This window comes from Labeo rohita, chromosome 8, assembly GCF_022985175.1.
Source record: "Labeo rohita strain BAU-BD-2019 chromosome 8, IGBB_LRoh.1.0, whole genome shotgun sequence".
In the NCBI taxonomy this organism is placed as follows: Eukaryota; Metazoa; Chordata; class Actinopteri; order Cypriniformes; family Cyprinidae; genus Labeo; species Labeo rohita.
The window spans coordinates 16,120,224-16,140,296 of record NC_066876.1 but is presented as its reverse complement, the minus strand read 5'-3'; the positions used below and the strand labels follow the sequence as shown (position 1 = coordinate 16,140,296).

At 32.7% G+C, this 20,073-nt stretch overlaps 1 protein-coding gene across 1 annotated transcript; it reads left to right on the top strand.

The window, feature by feature from the left end:
- Positions 1-801: 801 nt before the first annotated feature.
- cbwd (COBW domain containing) lies at positions 802-18,440 on the top strand. The gene is made up of 16 exons (XM_051116603.1): positions 802-951; positions 1,227-1,354; positions 1,561-1,647; positions 2,495-2,591; positions 4,229-4,320; positions 6,007-6,066; positions 6,151-6,188; positions 11,090-11,136; positions 11,921-12,007; positions 13,712-13,756; positions 14,550-14,606; positions 15,286-15,337; positions 17,258-17,326; positions 17,420-17,485; positions 17,637-17,766; positions 17,866-18,440. The coding sequence occupies exons 2-16, from the start codon at positions 1,255-1,257 to the stop codon at positions 17,937-17,939; spliced, it is 1,101 nt and encodes a 366-aa protein (XP_050972560.1). The 5' UTR covers positions 802-951; positions 1,227-1,254; the 3' UTR covers positions 17,940-18,440.
- The last annotated feature ends 1,633 nt before the right edge of the window (positions 18,441-20,073 follow it).

The following is a 20,073-nucleotide window of genomic DNA, read 5'->3' as shown; positions in this document are numbered from 1 at the left end:
AAATAAAGAAGTTTTTGGTGCATGAATGGTTTGCTAACAGGTGTTCTGACTGAGCTAAAAACAAAACTAGTTTAGTATTATTTATATATTGTTACGGCATTTATTAATGATGTATTAAGTTTTCTATTAATTTATGTTTTAGTAATTTTGTTATGTGCTTATGTCATTTTTATTATATTCTGTTTAGTGAAATATACCAAAATATAAAATGTAAAAAAGGAAATTATTTTACTATAAATTATATATTCTTTAAATTACAGAAAAATACTACATGTTCTTAGTTCATGTAAATACAGATGTGTTTGGTGAATGAATGGTTTGCTAACAGGTGTTCTGACTGAGCTAAAAACAAAACTAGTTTAGTATTATTTATATATTGTTACGGCATTTATTAATGATGTATTAAGTTTTCTATTAATTTATGTTTTAGTAATTTTGTTATGTGCTTATGTCATTTTTATTATATTTTTAATAGTTCTGTTTAGTCAAATATACCAAAATAGAAAATGTAAAAAAGGACATTTGTTTTCTATAAATTATATTTTCCTTATATTAAAGAAAAACACCGCATGTTCTTAGTTTTTGTACATAAAGAAGTGTTGAATGGTTTGCTAACGGGTGTTGTGATCTATATAAATCAGAGGCATACATTTTTTTAACATGCTTTGTTTAATTAAGTTATTTGTATATTAAATTATTAAAAACAGCGTGAAAAGTTAAACACGTCAGGTTTAAACGTCATTCACATTATGTTCGTTTGTACGTGATCGTTCCATTTTTAACTCGGAACTGAACGTTCAAGTCAAAGCGCAGCTCGGACCATGATTACATACACACCAGCACCTCGCTCAATGAAATATTGCAGTTTTATAACAAACTGGACGATAGATCTCACTCTACAGGTCATGTTTTAACATTGCACTTAATCTAAGCGCTCGCATTTCGTAAAGCGTAAGTTGTGTTTTGTTTGTGTCTATTAGCTTTTATTCTAATACAAGGCGCGTGTAAATAGTAGCCTAGTACTGTTTTGACAGCACATGTGTGTCTTTTATATGAACAGCTCATTTCTGTATGTCACGGTTGCACATATAATATATGTCAGCTTTATGTTCGACGTCCCCTGAGTGAAATGCCCCTATCTATATTACTGAAGAATGACTATCCTGTCTTGTCATGCCACGCATGTGTGTATAAACCACTCTGAACACCTGTTTGTGTGTTTATAGACTCTTATTAGCTCAGGAGATCTCAGTAATGGAGGAAGAGGATGAATGTCCAGAGTTAGTTCCCATTAAGGAGAAGCCAACCGGACCCACAGCTCAAATACCTGTCACCATCATCACTGGATACTTGGGTCAGCATAGAAAAAACAAACCAAAACAAAACATTTAGTTTGTCTGCTTTCATAAATATGACTCATGTATACCATGAATCATATTTAATAAAGCAAAAAAATAAATAAATAAACGTGATCTATAATACAATGATGCAAATATGTGTTATTGTATATTATATATTTTCCTAGTAGCTTAACATTATTTTTCTCTTTTCCAAATACAGGTGCGGGAAAGACAACACTTTTGAACTACATATTAACAGAGCAACATAATAAGCGAATAGCTGTCATTCTTAATGAATTTGGTGAAGGTAAGTTATAAAATGAGCAAACAAATGTGACCCTGGACCACAAAACCAGTGTTAAGTCGCTGGGGCTTATTTGTAGCAATAACCAAAAATACATTGTATGGGTCAAAATGATTGATTTTTCTTTTATGGCAAAAATCATTAGGAAGTTAAGTAAAGATCATGTTCCATGAAGATATTTTGTAAAATTCCTACTGTAAATATATCAAAACTTAATTTATGATTAGTAATATACATTGTTAAGAACTTTATTTGCACAATTTTAAAGGTGATTTTCTCAATATTTCGATTTTTCTGCACCCTCAGATTCTAGATTTTCAAATAGTTGTATCTCGGCCAAATATTGTCCTATCCTAACAAACCATACATAAATGGAAAGCTTATTTATTCAGCTTTCAGATGATGTATAAATCTCAATTTTGAAAAACTGACCCTTATGACTGGTTTTGTGATTCTGGGTCACAAATTAGCAATCAAAAGACCCCTAGTCTAGTTTTTATGTTTAAATGGCTTCCTGATAATCCCGATAGAATTTCTCACTGTTCTGACCAGGAGAGGGCGGCAAAGCATTCCCTGTTTCCTTAATCAGTGCTGTAGCTTAGTAGGATCTTATTGCTTGTGGAAGACCAGCATTTCCATTGCGATCTGTTCTCTATAACATATAGAGAATATATATAACATATAGTTATATCTTTAAGTATATCATTACAATTTTGTAGTGTTTTTTACAATTTTGGATCATATTCATGAACATTTTGATCAAAGGTATAGTGGTTATAAATGACCTAACTGGGAATTTTAATATTGGACTGATACTGAGACGTTGAACCTGTGCTGTGTTGTCCTGCAGGCAGCGCACTGGAGAAGTCTTTAGCTGTCAGTCAGGCAGGAGAGCTGTATGAAGAATGGCTGGAGCTGAGGAACGGCTGCCTGTGCTGCTCTGTGAAGTACGGTCATTCAGACTACTACTAAATACTAGGACACAACTATAAAGTATATGAATGTGTGTGTCTGTGTGTTGTAGTTTGAAGTAGCAAGTGGAACATAGTTCCATCTGGACCAAAGAACTACTTTTGGACTTTTTAAGATGGCTTAAATGGAAACCCACTATTTCTGCTTGGTATTACATCCCAGTGACTTAACTGTAGTCCTTGTTTTATTCCTTTAATTGTTTCTAATTACTAATAATTTATATCACATTATTAAAGCATTATGACTACTGCTGTGTGACAAATAATAAACATGTACACCACCATTCATACTTTTTAATTCAAACTTTTATTCAGCAAGCAAACATTGCTAAAGAAAAATCAGTTTGACAGTAAAGACTTTTTAATGTTCTAAAAGATTTATATTTTAAATAAATGCTGTTCTTTTGAAATTTTTTAATTAAAGAATCCTGAAAAAAGTAGGATCAGTTTCCCTAAAAAATATTGAGCAGCACAGCTCTTTTCAGCATAGATAATAACAGGAAATTATTCTTAAGCAATAAATCAGCATATTAGAATGATTTCTGAAAGACCATGTGACACTAAAGACTGGAGTAATGGCTGCCGGACTTATGATGTCCCTTATGCTCATCAAGGCTGCATTTATCTCATCAAAAATGCAGAAAAAAACAGTAATATTGTAAAATGTTATTACAATATAAAATAATTGTTTTTATTTTAATATACTTTAAAATATAATTTATTCCTGTGATGCAAAGATGAATTTCCATCAGCTGTTACTCATCATTCTAATATGCTGATTTATTATTAGAATTATCAATGTTGGAAACGGTTGTGCGGCCAAATATTTTTTTTGGAACTTTTAATTATTTTTTTCAGGATTATTTGATGAATAACAAGTTAAAAAGAACAGCATTTATTCAAAATATAAATATTTTCTAACAATGTAAATCTATGCTATCACTTTTTAATAATTTAACAAATCCTTGTGAATAAAAGCATTAATTTCTTTCAAAAAAAGAAAGAATAAAAATTTACTGACCCCAATGTATACTGTTAGAAAACCTTTCTATTTTAAATAAATGCTGTTCTTTGTAACATTTTATTGATCAAAGAATCCTGAGAAAAAGTATCACAGTTTCCAAAAAAAAATTAAGCAGCACAACTGTTTATTTTCAGCATATTAGAATGATTTTTGAAGGATCATGTGACATTGAAGACTGGAGTAATGATGCTGAAAATGTAGCTTTGTATCACAGGAATAAGTTACATTTTAAAATATATTCGCATAGAAAACAGTTATTTTAAATTGAAATAATATTTCACAATATTACAGTTTTTTTCTTTATTTTTGATCAAATAAATGCAGCCTTGATGAGCATAAGAAATGTCTTTAAAAACCATTAAAAATCTTACTGATTCCAAGCTTTTGAGCAGAAGTGTATATTTGAAAAGAAGACAATTATTTTAAATTGTAACAATATTTCACAATATTTCTGTTTTACTATGTTTTTGATCAAACAAATGCAGCCTTGGTGAGCAAAAGAGCCTTTTTTTAACCAATCCCAAACTAGTGTGTAGTTGCATATATTGAATCGTGTCAAATAATACATTTTCACCCATTGCTTTTACAGAGACAATGGTTTAAAAGCTATTGAAAATCTAATGGAGAAGAAAGGAAAGTTTGACTACATTCTTCTAGAGACAACTGGATTGGCAGATCCAGGTACTGTATTTCATGTGCACCAACAGATACACATTCATAACCTAACAAATTTCTTTATTATTTTAGCTAATGCATCCATTGCCCATCTTGATTAAATGTTGTGATCTGTTATATTTTGAATAATAGAGATCTAAAAATATATAAGGCTATGTTTTATGGCTTACATTGAATTGAATTCAGTTGTAAGGCGTTCCTTACTAGTCCCAATCCACCTTGAGTGTCCGGATTAGCGTTTAGCTGTTAAAGGAATAGGTCACCAAAACAATGAAGATTTGCTAAACATTTACTCAACCTCAGGCCATCCAAGATGTAGAAGAGTTTGATTCTTCATTGCAATAAACTTGGAGAAATGTAGCATTATGTCACTTGCTCAGCAATGGATGCTCTGCAGTGAATGGGTGCCGTCAGAATGAGAGTCCAAGCAGCTGAGAAAAATATCACAATAATCCACACAACTCCAGTCCATCAATTATCATCTTGTGAGGTGAAAGTTTATAAGAGTCATTTATCCATAATATTGCTTTCTCCAGTGAAACATTTTCCTATCTGAATCAGGAGAGAAATATGCAAACATTAGGCACTTCCTTGTAATGTGTTGATATGTTTTGGCCAGAAGCAATGGTTTACAGTTAAAAGTTTTGATTCACAAGACATTAATTGATGTAGTGGAGTCATTTGGATTAAGTCATGTGATTCTAAACTTCTCCAAATCTGTTCTGATGAAGAAAGTCATCAACATCTTCCATGACATAAGTGGGAGTAAATCTTCAGCATATTTTCACTTTTGGGTGAACTATTTCATTAATGCAGTTCAAGATTAAAAGATTTCTTTTACTTTGCAAGAAAATTTAGACATCTTTTTTAAGAAGGGTTTTTCTCCTACGTAGCAAAAAACGCTGTAAAGCAATTGAAAGTGAAACAGAGATCAATGGAAAGGCGGGAAGGGTCAGCAGCTTCTTTGCAACCAGTCTGTGTACATGAGTGACAGGTGTCAAGGGCCAGTGGCGTGCAGGGCCCTCAGAGCTCAGACACAAGCCCGTCTTCACTGTCATTGGCTGAGACGGGCCTGTCACTCCTGGGGCCCCCAGGGGGATAAGCCCCTCCCCTTCTTCAGAAGATGTTTGTGGGCTGAATGGGTTATGAATCTGATGTCTTTCAAGAACATTGCCTTCATTACACTTCTATCAAATATTTATCATGCTTTCTTATTCTACCCTGACAGTTTGACAAAACTCCATTATGTGAACAAGATGGCCTCAAATTGTAACATGGAACTGTGAAATAACTTTTACAAGAAAAGTTGGAAAGCATGGAAACAAACAAAATGTACCTTGTAGCTGAAAAATTTTAAGCCACCCATAAAATTTAGTTATGTATTTTTAAGTGCATACCTACACTAATAATCCATTTAAGCTGTTTTAAGGCAAAAAAAGTATTCACTAACTTTATAAACACAGGAAAGCCTAATAAAGTGCTACAATGAAGCGTAGAATGATTTGCCAAAACTTCCAGTAGTGAGTGCCATGAAACTATTCTTAAAAAAATATTCTTTTATTCCAATGGTAATTAAATGAAGTGTTTTAACATTTGTATATTTACAGTAAATAGAGAAATAATTATAATTGTTTAAATTTTGTGTGTGAGTGTGATATTGTACAATTGATTTATATATGTTTTCCAAACCAGGAGCTGTTGCTTCCATGTTTTGGGTTGATGCGGAGTTAGGAAGTGATGTCTATCTGGACGGTAAGAACCTAAACTAATAAATGCTGCCTCTGAAGTTTTGATGATTTTCGTCAATATAATACTGTGTCCTCATCTCCTACATAGGTATTGTCACAGTAATAGATGCTAAATATGGGATGCAGGTAAGTTGCTGCTCCATTCTGTCAAACCACAGACTAATTTTTATTTATTTTTGTTTGTTTGTTTATTTGTTTACCTCAGGGTTTTTAGTACAGGAATTTAATTGATGAAAAATGTAAATTCTAATGTAAAAGTCAATACATATATAAAATGTTTTCATGAATTTTATATTTAAATAAACATAAAAGTGAGCCATTAAAAAATATTAAATTCTACAAAATTAATAGTAAAATAATTGAATATGAAAATATAAAATGTAAAACATACAATTAAAAAGGAAAAAAAATATATATATATATATATATATTAATAAGTTCAGTAATATTCATATTTAATAAACACATCAAAGATATTTGTTTGATACAAAATACAATTGAATATTTGTATTTTGTAATAATTGTATAATAAATTTTATTTTATAATAAATTATAAAACATTTAATAGAAAAATATATTTAAAAATGATTACTATTAAAATGTTTTAATATTTAAAAGTTATTTTGTAAGTCTCTTCTGCTCACCAAGCCTGCATTTATTTGATCCATTGTAGAGATAAAACAGTAACATTTTGAAATATTTTTACTATTTATAGCTGCTTTCTGTTTTAAACTATTTTAAAATGTAATTTATTCCTGTTATCAAAGCTAAATTTAAAACATCATTACTCCAGTCTTCAGTGTCACATGATCCTTTAGAAATCATTCTAATATGCTGATTAGAAATTTGTATTTTTATTTATTTATTTAAGAAAGGAAATTATAGAAAGTAATACTTTTTATTTAGCTAGAATGCTTTAAAGATGTTTATAATCTTACAAAAGACTTCCATTTCAGATAAATACTGTTCTTCTGAACTTTCTATTCATCAAAGAAACCTGAAAAAATTATACCCAGCTGTTTTCAACATAATAATAATAATAATAATAAATATTTTTTGACCAGCATATTAGAATGATTTCAGAAGGATCATTTGACTGGAGAAATGATGCTAAAAATCAGCTTTGAAATCACAGGAATAAATTACATTTTAAAATATATTTGAACAGAAAGCAGTTATTTTAAATAGTAAAAATACTTATAAATTTTACTGTTTTTGCTGTATTTTGGATTGAATAAATGCAGGATTGGTGAGCAGAAGAGAATTCTTTAAAAACATTAAAAGTCATACTGTTCAAAACTTTTTGACTGGTAGTGTATATAGTGCTTTACATGGGAAAAAAAAAAACGATAAACAAACACAAAGTTGGGTCCATGTTACTTGAAAGTACTTAGTTTTAACAGAAAATTCTTTTATTTCATAATAGTCTTTAAGTATCATGTCCCACTGAAATATCTCCCCCCTTGCTGTTCCTCTTCACACTTCAGGCTGGGAGCAGGACAGTGGTACTGACACCTGCATAATAGGCTGCAATTTAGTGGTGTCAGTCTTGGCAAGTCAGTCTTTTTATTGCAGAGGTGGCACCTCTCTGCACTGCGGCCCTCTGGGGTTCTGTGAGCGCCTGTTGAGGTGAAGACAGGGGAGGGCTTGATAGAAACTGAAGAAATAATGGATATCAAGGCAAATCACTCTAATGGGCCTGTCACCCTTTGTCCTGCTTTTTCATTGTCACCTTATATATTCATCCATATGAGAGAGACTTTGGGTGGTGGGGGGTTTAGGTAAGGGGTTTGACTTGCACAGACATGCCCATCAGGTGCACCTTGATCTCTGCAAGTCGCTTTGAAATTTGTGCAGACAGGTGACGAGGCTTGTATCGCTCCCAGAGCTCAATGTTATTACATATTGAATACAGACAATGAGACATGCCTTCTCCCAGTCAGCAGAGATGGCTGGCAACACACAGAAGAAAATAAATTGGATTTTTAATAAGCAAACTGTTCAGAAGTTGTAATATCCCGGAAATTGGATTTCTTTTAGTGAGTTTGCATCGAGTTGTCAGTTTGCTCATCTGCACTGATGTTAAACATGTATTTTCAGAAAGGAAGCTGGACAGAACAAAAATGCAGAAGTATACAGAATCTAATGAGACGTGAAATGTTTCTGTTAGGTCTTATAAATGATAAAGGTCAGACTCTAAATTCTGCTTGGATGAGCCATATTCAAAGCTGTATAAAATAGCTAATGTGCACACACACGTGACTGAAGATCACTTGAATTCTACGTGCTTTGGCATGCTGTATTACTTTGCAACCATAAACAGCTTACTCTTTGTCTAATGGCATCTCAGCCTGATTTGGCAATCTCAGTGTACATTTGAAAGCTCAGATTACACAGCTAACACAGAGAGCCATGAAGATTATGGGAGTTAAGCAGCATTCCACACTTCAGGCTCTTTTTGATGAAACAATTATCAGACAGGCTAAGTAAAAAAATTACTTCAGACCCCACTCATGTCCTTTACTCTGAGTACCACCTTCTTCCTTTGGGAAGATGCTTCAGAGTTCCTCAGTGTAGGCTTAACCGTTTTAAGAAATCCTTTCCAATAAAGGAGAAGTCCACTTCCAAAACAAAGATTCACATATGATGTACTCACCCCCCCTGTCATCCAAGATGTTCATGTCTTTCTTTCTTCAGTCATAAAGAAATTGTTTTTTTGAGGAAAATATTTCAGCATTTTTTCTCCATATAATGGACTGATATGGTGCCCCGATTTTGCACTTCCAAAATGCAGTTGAAATGCGGCTTCAAACATAAACGATCCCAGCCGAGGAAGAAGGGTCTTATCTAACAAAACAATCGGTTATTTGCCTAAAAATAACACAATTGATATACTTTTTAATGTCAAACCCTCATCTTGTCTTGCTTTTCCTAGACAGTTTTTTTTTCCGGGTCATGGCAGTTAGGGTATGTCGAAAAACTCCCATCTCATGTCATTCTATATCACTGTTTTACCTTTTTTGTTAAGGGTGTTTGATCTTCTTTGCATGTTCACTTTGTAAAGACTGGGTCGGTACTTCTGCAGCGATGTAGGATGATTCTGAAATTATTTTTGAAGTTGAGGGACGAAAATACGATAATACCCTAACTGTCTTGAACCAGAATACACAGAGTTCAGGGAGAGCAAGACAAGTTTTGCTAGATGAGACCCTTCTTTCTTGGCTGGGATTGTTTACAACCACATTTGGGATCATTTGAAGCCACATTTAAACCGCATTTTGGAAGTTCAAAATCAGGGCACCATAGCAGTCCATTATATGGAGAAAAACACTGAAATGTTTTCCTCAAAAAACAATTTCTTTGTGACTGAAGAAAGAAAGACATGAACATCTTGGATGACAAGGGTGAGTACGTTGGAAGTGGACTTCTCCTTTAAACCAATAAATGGTAAGTTAGCTCAAGGTTAACAATTAGAATTCTTTTTTTTTCCCCTTCTGGTGTGTTTTATTGTAGCTTATGTTTTTACTGTATATGGTGGGTAGGGTAGTGATGGGTTGCTGTATGTATTATGTGTAGTATGTTACTCAAATTAAACAGCAGATATCATATTGTATGCAGCCAATATTTGGGACAATTTCCTTCAGGACAGTAAAGTTTATCTTATCTTATCTTAAATGATTATACCTATTTTGTCTGAAGATTTATTTGTTCTGATAAATATTATATATGAAGATATCTATTTATTGCACACGGGCAAATTGGAATAGCAGGTGTTTTACCTTGTAAAAGTAATAAACCACTCAATGCAATTTTACCATTGTTAGAAAGGTCTTAGGCGTGAAAGTACATGAAGCTTTAGTGCTTTATTTGAAGATATAACAAACTATTTGTGTTTGTAATTTTCTGTTTAAGATGATAAATATGATGTACTGATTTTTGTTTTTCCATTGGTTTGATAATTAAAAAAAATGCCAATAACAATACTTTTTTGTATTAATATTCAATGCAAGTTTCTCTAAATAAATGTAAAATAAAACACTAAAACATTTTTTAAATATTTTGTTTTATGGTGATAACCAATACATTTATGATATTAAAATTCCACACAATTTTAGTTAATTAACTTTTTAAATTTAATTAAAAATAAAATCACTAAAAACTCTTATTCCTTTAAATGCTAGAAGTAAATTTAGACATCACAACATTGTAATGTTATAATGTACACTGTGAGAAATTAATATTCAAATTCGATATACATTTAACAATGCTAGTAAATAATGTAAATGTTTGGGATCAGTAAAATGTGTAATGTTTTTTAAAGAAGTCTCTTATGCTTATCAAAGCTGCATTTATTTGATCAAAAATACAGAAATATAAAATATTGTTGCAATTTAAAATAGTGGTTTTCTTTTTTAATATACTTTAAAGTATAATTTATTCCTGTCATGCAAAACTGAATTTTCAGCATCATTACTACAGTTTTCAGTGTCAAATGATCCATCAGAAGTCATTCTATTATGCTGATTTATTGTCAGTGTTGGAAACCGTTGTGCTGCTTTTTTTTTTGATGAATAAAGCAAGGCAGGGTTGAATTGCTAAGAAGTGATAGTAAAGGCTTATACTGTTAGAAAATATTTTGATTTTGAAGAAATGCTGGTCTTTTTAACTTTTTATTCATCTAAGAATCCTGAAAAATTATCATGTTCCAAAAACAATTAAGCAGCAAAATTGTTTCCAACATTGATAATAAATTGGCATATTAAAATGATTTCTGAAGGATTCTGACACTGAAGACTGGAGTAATGACTGATAAAATTCATCTTTGTATAACCGAAAAACATGTTTTAAAGTGCTTTTTTTCTGTATTTTTGATCAAGTAAATGGAACTTTGATCAGCATTAGAGACTTCTTTAAAAAAAAAAAGTGTGTAGTCAAAATAAAATATAAACCTTGTATTTTTTTAATAGGTTTTAATAGTTGTTTTGTATGTGTTATGTAATCATTGCCATTTCCTATTTGTCTTTTAGCATCTAACAGAAGAGAAGCCAGAGGGTCTCATCAACGAAGCTGAAAGGTAAAACCTTATTTGATCGATTAATATTTAAATATGGTGTTAACAGTACAAGAAAAGAAGTTAGAGTCATCATCGTTATCAATAAGTACTATAAAAATCCAAAAGTCACTCATCCAGGTTTTTATGAGCACCTCTTGTGTGGTCTTTTAAAATTCTCTTCATGACTGTTATTTCTATTAAACATGACAGCTGGCGCTAATGTTTGTGCAAAAACATATCCGATTCCAGCCCAGCTCCTTTCACCTCACCTGCTGCGGTCGGGGTGTTTTTGTTGGGGTTCGGAGGCATGTCGGAATGCTCACAAGTGTCAGAAGTCATAAAAACCGCTTCTGCTCTCTGTTTATGTTTTCCTACCCCGCAAAATGGTGGCGCCTTTTGAGTATGGCACGAACCATGCCACCCACACACGACTCGACAACAGGCAGGGGGAAGGATGAAACACAACAAAGAGTGTTTACACACTTACTCACACACACACATTTAGTTACAAAGGGAGAGTGGGACATTGAACACTGAGCAATAAAGAGAGTGACAAAAGAGAGAGAGAATGGGATGAGTTGTTCTCGTACTGTATTGTTCTATTGATGTATTATATGACTGTAATCACACATACTTGCGTACAGCAACTGTAGATGCACATAGAAGCGATTTGCTTTTTATGACGAATAATCCATATGCGACCCTCTGAGGTGTCGTCTGCCTTTGTTGCATACACATGTAGGCAAGATGGGCAGCATTTATCAGGTGATTGTGAATGGTGCTGAATTCTGCTCTCTGTTTTTAGGCAGATAGCTCTTGCTGATTTGACCATCATCAATAAGACTGATCTAGTGAATGAGAGTGAGCTGGTGGAGCTCAGAGATACGGTGAGGTGAGAACCATAGACCTTTATATTCTTATATGTTATTATTAGGGATGGACTGATACTCATAAGCTGATGATTAAAAGTTTATACTGTTATATTGTCTAAATAAATTTAAAAATAAAGATTTTGAGGACCAAAATCAATCAGAACCAGTTCAGGGATCACAACATTACAATGTACACTAAAAAAATTGGATATTTATATTGACATTTGCTTAAAGGGGTCATCGGATACTAAGTTCACTTTTACATGTTGTTTGAACATTAATGTGTGTTGGCAGTGTATGTACAAATCTACCCTATAAAGATAAAAATCCATGTAGTGGTTTTTAATTTTTCAAATTGAGCCGTTCTCCCACGATAGTGGATTGACATGAGTGTCTTACCTCAGATCAGCTGTAACAGTCCGACCTCCATTGTTTCGATGCCGGAGCAGGGATGTAAGTTAGATGAGAATATCTCTGATTGAGCGATTGAGGTGTTGTGTTGCCGGATGTAATAATGAACATAGAGGTCGTCATTTACTCCCAACATCTGAGCTGCTGAAGATGCAGTGGATTACGTTTGTTTGTGAAGGGAATGCGCCTCCTGATCTGCATAAATGCGTCTATGTTCGCGCGAATCATTTGTGATCCAGCTTCACTTACAGCAGAAGTGAGCATAAGGATTTTTTTTTATGAATCTCTGCAATCACCTTTCCTAATAACGTGTTAGTTAGCTAGTTAACAAGTTTTGCGGCTAAAGTAAACAATCTCTCAGAGCAGCAGAGAGAAGAGAGGGGCGGGGCGAGTAGAGCTCATTTGCATTTAAAGAAACAGTTCCTCAGAACGGGATGATTTTTGCAGAGCTCATTTTGACAAGGTAAAAAGGGTGTTGTTTTACACTACCGTTGAGAATTTTTAACCAAAGTATATTATAGACTTTTCATTAAGACCCTAAAGAATCATATTCACTTCTGGAAAATGGGCATCTGATGACCCCTTTAAAAACAAGGAATACATCTATATATGTGTAAGTATTGGCACCCACACAGGCAATTCTGCAGAATTGGTGCAAACAACCAAAAACACATTTAAAAAGCATTTAAGTATTCAAATCTTAGATGTTTACTAAGTTCATTTTATTATCTATTGAAACCCACAATAATATTTAAAATATTAGTAAGCTTAATATAACATTATAACATTATAATGTACACTATGAAGAATGGATATTCATTTTAAATGTTGGGTTATATTTAACAACAATGTTATTAAACCATTAATTCATTATGTTCTCTACAGGTGAAACAGTGAGTAGATTACTATTATAATGTATTATAACTTTGGTAATAATTGTTCTTAAGATCAAACAATGCATTTTAATGCATAATAAATGTAATAAAACTACTCTTATAATGCAACATGCATAAAAGCCTTAAGTAAAGTTTTACCACAATGTTCTTATGATTTTTGCATGGTGAACAATAAAATGGGCAAAAAAAGTCACATAACACCCTAGTAATCACATATCAGCACATTAAAAACCATTTGTTACACCTTGGAAACTACAAAGCAATGTTCTGCAACCGACCATAACACTCTGGCATTGTAATGCAGAGCCTTGCACTCCTTATATTTACTTTAGAAAATCTAAAAATCTAGTTATAATGATAATTTGATAGATGTATTTGAGTTTATTTAACAATGCATGTGCTCTGTCCTCTTCATAGATCAATAAATGGGCTTGTGAAGATTTTGGAGACACAAAAATCCAGGTGAAAATACTATTTGCATATTGTACCATATTTTTAAGCTGTTTCAAATTTGCCTTTTTACATAAAGCTGACCCTGTATGAAATATATTATATTATATTATATTATATTATATTATATTAATCAAGACTTGTAATCTGATCAGTACACTAGCATTTAAATGTTTGGGGTTAGTACTTGCTCATTAAGGCTGCATATATTTTAGCAAAAATACAGTAATATTGTAAAATAATATCACAATTCAATAATATATATATATATATATATATATATATATATATATATGTGATTTAATCTTATTTATTTTTTAATGTCATTTATTTCTAAGTTGCAAAAATGACTTTTCAGTAGCTATTACTTCAGTTTTTAGTGTCACATGGTCCTTCAGAAATCATTCTAATATGCTGATTAAACAACTCTTGTTGTTGTCAATTTTGATTGTTGATTTCAAGATTCTTTGATAGATAGAAAGTTCAGAAGAACAGCATTTATTTGAAATGTACTTCTTTTGTAACATTATAAGTGTCTTCACTGTCCTTTTTGATCAGTTTAATGCATACTTGGTGAATGCAAGTATTAATGTCTCTCAAAAAAAAAATTAACTGACCCCAAACTTTTGAACAGTAGTGCATATTCAGTCAGTATTATAAATTGACCAATGAAAAGCATAAACTGTATTCTTCAGCAGTTTTTAGGGTCCTTCCATACTCTTTGTTTACTTCTAATAACATCAACAACAGACAATTTAAGTGTTTATATATAAATACAAATGAAGTGTATTTTCCTTCCTTCCAGGGTTGATCTGTCTCAAGTATTAGATTTACATTCATTTGATATCAGCGATGGTGTAAGGTAAGTGTTTTTGAATAATGCTCACAAGAATTACACAATTTGATTCTTACTGAAGTATAGTAGCGATTCTGTTCACCAGTATTATTCCAGAGGATTTTGTGTATCCAATAAGGATCAAACACTCCATTAGCTCATGCTAATGTTGATGACTTACACAAAAACAAAAAATGAAACAGAGTAATTACAGTGAGACAGAGTAAATGTGAATGGCTCAGCCCAGCTGTGGAGGATTATGGCAGTGTCTGCAGTAAAGGTACAGAAGCGCTTCCACACAGACTGCCTTTCAGCTCCGACTGTGGCCCATTTGCCCCCCTGAGCACGGGCTGCTTGTCTGGGATGACCCCCCTCTGGTCTGCTGTGTGGTACTCACGGCCCGACGAATAATCCACAGAGCTACGTTTGCCCTCCCCGAGGGGTCAGAGCCCGCTCACACGCTTTCTTCTTCTTTCTTTCTGTATTAAGCTCAATCTTACTGTTACTAAACCCAAAAGCTCCTCCGCATCACACCAGCACCAGGATTAGGCGCCGTCAGTGTAGTCAAACCCTTTGAAAGGTTTTAGCTAAGACTGTACATCTGTCTAATACATTTGGGTATGTAAGAGGATGTTGTTTATTGAAGGCATTTGACATCAATCAACGCGCTTGTTTCACATTTAAATGTCTTGAAATCTTTCTTCAGGTTAGCTGAAAAGCTGCAGCTGGTGAAAACACACAAGCCACATCTAGACAAGGTAAAGATGACTCTTTTATGACATTTTGAATTGGTGAATTGAATATTTTTCACTTCTGAGGTAAAAAAAAAAAAAAAAAAAGGTCCTCTTAGGGTTTGTTCAAACCAGGTGGTTCAATAAATGTTAAATGTTGTCAATTTCCTTCTGTCTTTGAATCAAACTCTCCATAGGAGCTCTTATCATTAGATGGGTCACTTTCCCGCATCCACCCAGTTTGTCCCACCCTCCCCCTTCAGAGCCAAGCTTCACTGCTCTTTTCATGTAAATGAGAGCCCTGTTTTCTCTTGTTATTCCAGAGGAAAAAAGGAAGTGTGTAACTTTTAACACAGACAAACAATGGTTTAAATATCTGTAAAGGGCCCATGTAACGCCCCAGAGAAGTACAGCAGAATGGGCGCTAAAGTAGTACAAGTGTTTAACGCCAAGGGGAAATTCATTCAAGTGTCGTACTGACACTTTTAAAGATAGAGGCATTATTAGAAATGTTTTCACGTACAAACAGAAATAGGTAAAATCACTTATAAATACCTGCTGCTGATGTTGTTGCATTTTATTGCATAAAATCCACTTTTAAAATGATTTAAAACTATTATGCACACTAACATTCAAATTACCTGTTTTTGAGGAGAGAAATTAATGCTTTTATTCAGCAAAGATGCCTTAAATTGACAATTATAATGTTACAAAAGATTTCTAATTCATATAATTTAACAGAGAATACCAAAACAAATTCTGAAAATGTTTTAAAGTTATTTTTAATTGCAGTAGTATTTCACAATATTGCTGTTTTTTTTTTGTTTTTGTTTTTTGAAAAAATACACTACCAGTCAAAAGTTTTTGAACAGTACGATTTCTGTTTTTTAAGGAAGTCTCTTCTGCTCACAAAGCCTGCATTTATTTGATCCAAAGTACAGCAAAAACAGTACAGTTTTGAAATATTTTTACTATTTAAATAGTTAATATACTGTTAAATATTAATAACTGTTTTCTATGTGAATATATTTTAAAATGTAATTTATTCCTGTGATCAAAGCTACATTTCAGCATCATTACTTCAGTCTTCAGTGTCACATGATCATTCAGAAACCATTCGAATAAGCTGATTTGCTGTTCAAGAAACATTTTATAATTGTTATTATTATCAATATTTAAAACAGTTAAAACAAAATTTTTCTTAAGGATTCTTTGATGAATAGAAAGATCCAAAGATGAGCATTTATCTGAAATCAAAAGCTTTTGTGACATTATACACTATAGCATTCAAAAGCTTGGAGTCAGTCAGAAATTTTAGAAATTTAGCAAGGATGCTTTAAAATTATTAAAAATGATGATAAAGACATTTATAATGTTACGAAAGATTTCTATTTCAGGTAAATGCTGTTCTTCTGAACTTTCTATTCATCAAAGAAATCCAAAGAAATCTTACTCAGCTGTTTTTAACATCATAAAAACAATAAATGTTTTTTTGGTTTGTTTGGTTGGTTTTTTTTTGGTTTTTTTTGAGCAGCAAATCCGAATATTAGAATGATTTCTGAAGGATCATGTGCCTGGAGTAATGATGCTAAAAATTCAGCTTTGAAATCACAGGAATAAATTACATTTTAAAATATATTGAATAGAAAATAACTATTTTAAATAGTAAAAATATTTCAAAATTTTACAGTTTTTGCTATACTTTTTTAATCAAATAAATGCAAGCTTGGTGAGCAGAAGAAACTTCTTTTAAAAACGTTAAAATATTACTGTTCAAAAACTTTTGACTGGTGGTGTAAATGCAGCCTTGGTGAGCATATGAGACTTCCTTCAAAAAAAAATCTAAAAAATTACTTTTGAGAGCTAATATACATTTGTAATGATGCTCCCATCATTTTTGTTCATCAAAGTTTTTAACATTTCAAATATGTATTCGTTTTGTTGCAGAGTATGCTGACTATAACATTTGAAGTTCCTGGCAGCTTGTCAGAAGACCTATTAAATATATTCATTCAGGTACAAATATAGTATAGAGAAGCACGTAAATAAAATATTTACCCAGAACAACACCTATACAAAATGTCTTGAAAATGTAACACTTTTTTGTAGAATCTCCTATGGGAGAAGACATTTAAAAACAAAGCAGGACTGGCAATGACAGTCATTCGGTTAAAGGTGAGAATACAGTCATCTCTATATGTTCTTTCTCCATATAGCATTGCATTGTCATTATGCCACCAAAACACCAAAGAATTCCAAAATGTACAAGCATTTTAATATTCATCAGATCTGTTATCGTTGTAAATGATCATTGTGTGTTTGGCAGGGGATCCTCTCCGTCCAGCAGAAACAGAAGAAGGTGATGTTGCAGGGGGTCCATGAGCTTTATGAGCTGGATGAGACTCCAGAGTTCTGGGCAGATCACGAACCGAGAATCAACCGACTCGTCTTTATAGGTAACATCAGATATTAACATACAATACATAGAACTCTTTGTCAAATGCAAATCGGCCTGTTTCGTAAATAATTTACCATTTACTGTCTTCTTCCTTCAGGTCGAAACCTTGATGGCGAAATTCTGAAGAAGGAGTTTATTTCAGCCATGTCAAATAAAGACCGTGTGGAATAGATGATATCTGACTGAAACTGCACAATCTACCAGTCCACGTAACACCAAGCAACAGTCATAAGTCATTTGTGAAATCACTGGAAAAGACAGCTGTTTCTATTTGCAACTCACAGTTTTGAAGGTTTGTGCCTGGGTTGCAAATTTTGCAACAGCTTAATAGGTGCTTTTCATGCTTCATGACACTTATTTTTCCTAAACATGTATAACGTGAACTAAAAATCTTGTATGGCACATTTCAAACCAGTAAAACTGATATTACCAGAAATGTCTTAAACACAAACTGTAACTTATTTCACATTTACATTATCATTTTCTCTAAATATCTATCTGGAAATGCATAATACGTTGGACACAGTGGAAAAACCCAACGTCTTTGTTTTAAGAGTATGTCGTATTTAAACAATTCATTTGGGTGATCAACTGCTAATCATTTTACATACTTTTTCACAGTGTAAAGTGTAAAATAGCAGTGACCGGTAAAATAAATGTAGTCTTGAGTTACTCGGCTTACTCTTCTAACGTGTTAAATTTTGTGTCTTTTTTCCAATGTGAGAACTATCATTACAAGCACCCACTTAACACTTTATGTGACAAGGTGAAAATGGCAGTTTAACATACATTGTGAAAATTGGTTGGCAGTTTACTTACAGTTGAGCGTCTTCAGTGGAACATTATGATAACTAACAGCAAAAGAAATCTCATGTTATAACTTAAGTTATGAAACTACATTCATTGCAATACAATTTTGGAAGTGTCTTTGAAATGCATAGATGTAAAAGTTAAAAAAAAGTGTTATATAACAGTTTAGTATTTAGTAAGAAAATAGTTTAATACAATGTGTTAAACTATAAATAATGTGCTAGTTTTTTTTTTTTTTGGCATGCTTTGTGTTATTAGAAGTCTTAACATTCAGTACAAACTGTTTAAGATCAGTTTAGGTCTTGGATTTCTTTAAATTGACATATGAATGAGTGCTGTAAATAGCTCTGTTAGTTTACACAACTTTCAAGTACTCCTAAATTTGCATGCATCCACTTCCACGCCATCCACAGCTGAGGAAGTGGATGGAGCCTTTCATTTGCAATTAAGATGACTGTGAACAGTTTTAACACATATCCGCGCACAAGAAGGTTTGCTTTGAGGATTGCTGCGCTCATTCATGCCCTCCAATAAAACTCGCTCCTGGCCTGTAGGCTAAAGCTGCGCCGTTTCCTATTTGATTCTGATGTTGATAGGCTCGTTTACCGGCATTCTTCTTTCAATGCGGGGAGCCGGGCCATGGCCATTTTCATGGTCACACCACCCGCGGGTATCTTGAGGTGACAAACCAAACGAAACCCAGGGGGTATCGGGGGAAAATCAGTCTTTTAAACCGGTAGTTAGGCGTGGTGTGAAAATTCACCATCACACGGCCCAGCTCCCACTGCGCTAACCTGCTTCTGAATTGGAGAGGAATCCTAAAAGATCATCTAGAATATAACGACTGTATTTTCATTGGAAGTGAATTACGTGGCTTCTGAAAAGAAAAGGTTCAGTGACGTGACGCTAATTTTTGTCCGGATCTAAAACGCATCAAATAAAGGAACCAAGAAATAAATATGTGATTAAACTTTTTTCTTTAATAAGAATTAATTTTGATAATGTGGTGCTTAAAGAACAATGTCAAGGTGGTTCAACTGTGTGATTAAAGTTAAAAGGCTTTCATTAGTTTTGCGTTACAATTTATTATGTATTAAAAAAAGGATTGAGTCTTTTATTTTTGAAAATATATTTTATATGAAACGTTTTTCAAGTTTTAAAATAAAGTCAGTGTAACCACATGCAGAAAAACGTTTTATTGTCATGTGACCCAAGAATTAAAAACGCACTTTAGGTCAAATAATCTATAGAAAGGTTACAAATATAAGCCTGTTTCAAAAGAATACGTTATGAATAAAATATATATTGTCTACATGTTTTTTTCTCTCTCTCTCTTTTTTTCTAAATGTGTATGAACTTGCATATGTATTTAAAAATAGATTCAAAAAGTGCAATTTGTATCTATTTAATAGCCTACTTAAATAGCAATTTGTGACCTTGGACCACAAATAAGGGTCAAACTGAAATATATAAATCATATGAAAGCTAAATAAAT

Bases quoted from the DNA above. Each gene is read 5' to 3' on its own strand.
- cbwd (XM_051116603.1), top strand. From the start codon at position 1,255: ATGGAGGAAGAGGATGAATGTCCAGAGTTAGTTCCCATTAAGGAGAAG. The intron at 6,189-11,089 runs GTAAGTTGCTGC...TTTGTCTTTTAG, and splicing joins ATGCTAAATATGGGATGCAG to CATCTAACAGAAGAGAAGCC. The intron at 17,486-17,636 runs GTGAGAATACAG...TGTGTTTGGCAG, and splicing joins TGACAGTCATTCGGTTAAAG to GGGATCCTCTCCGTCCAGCA.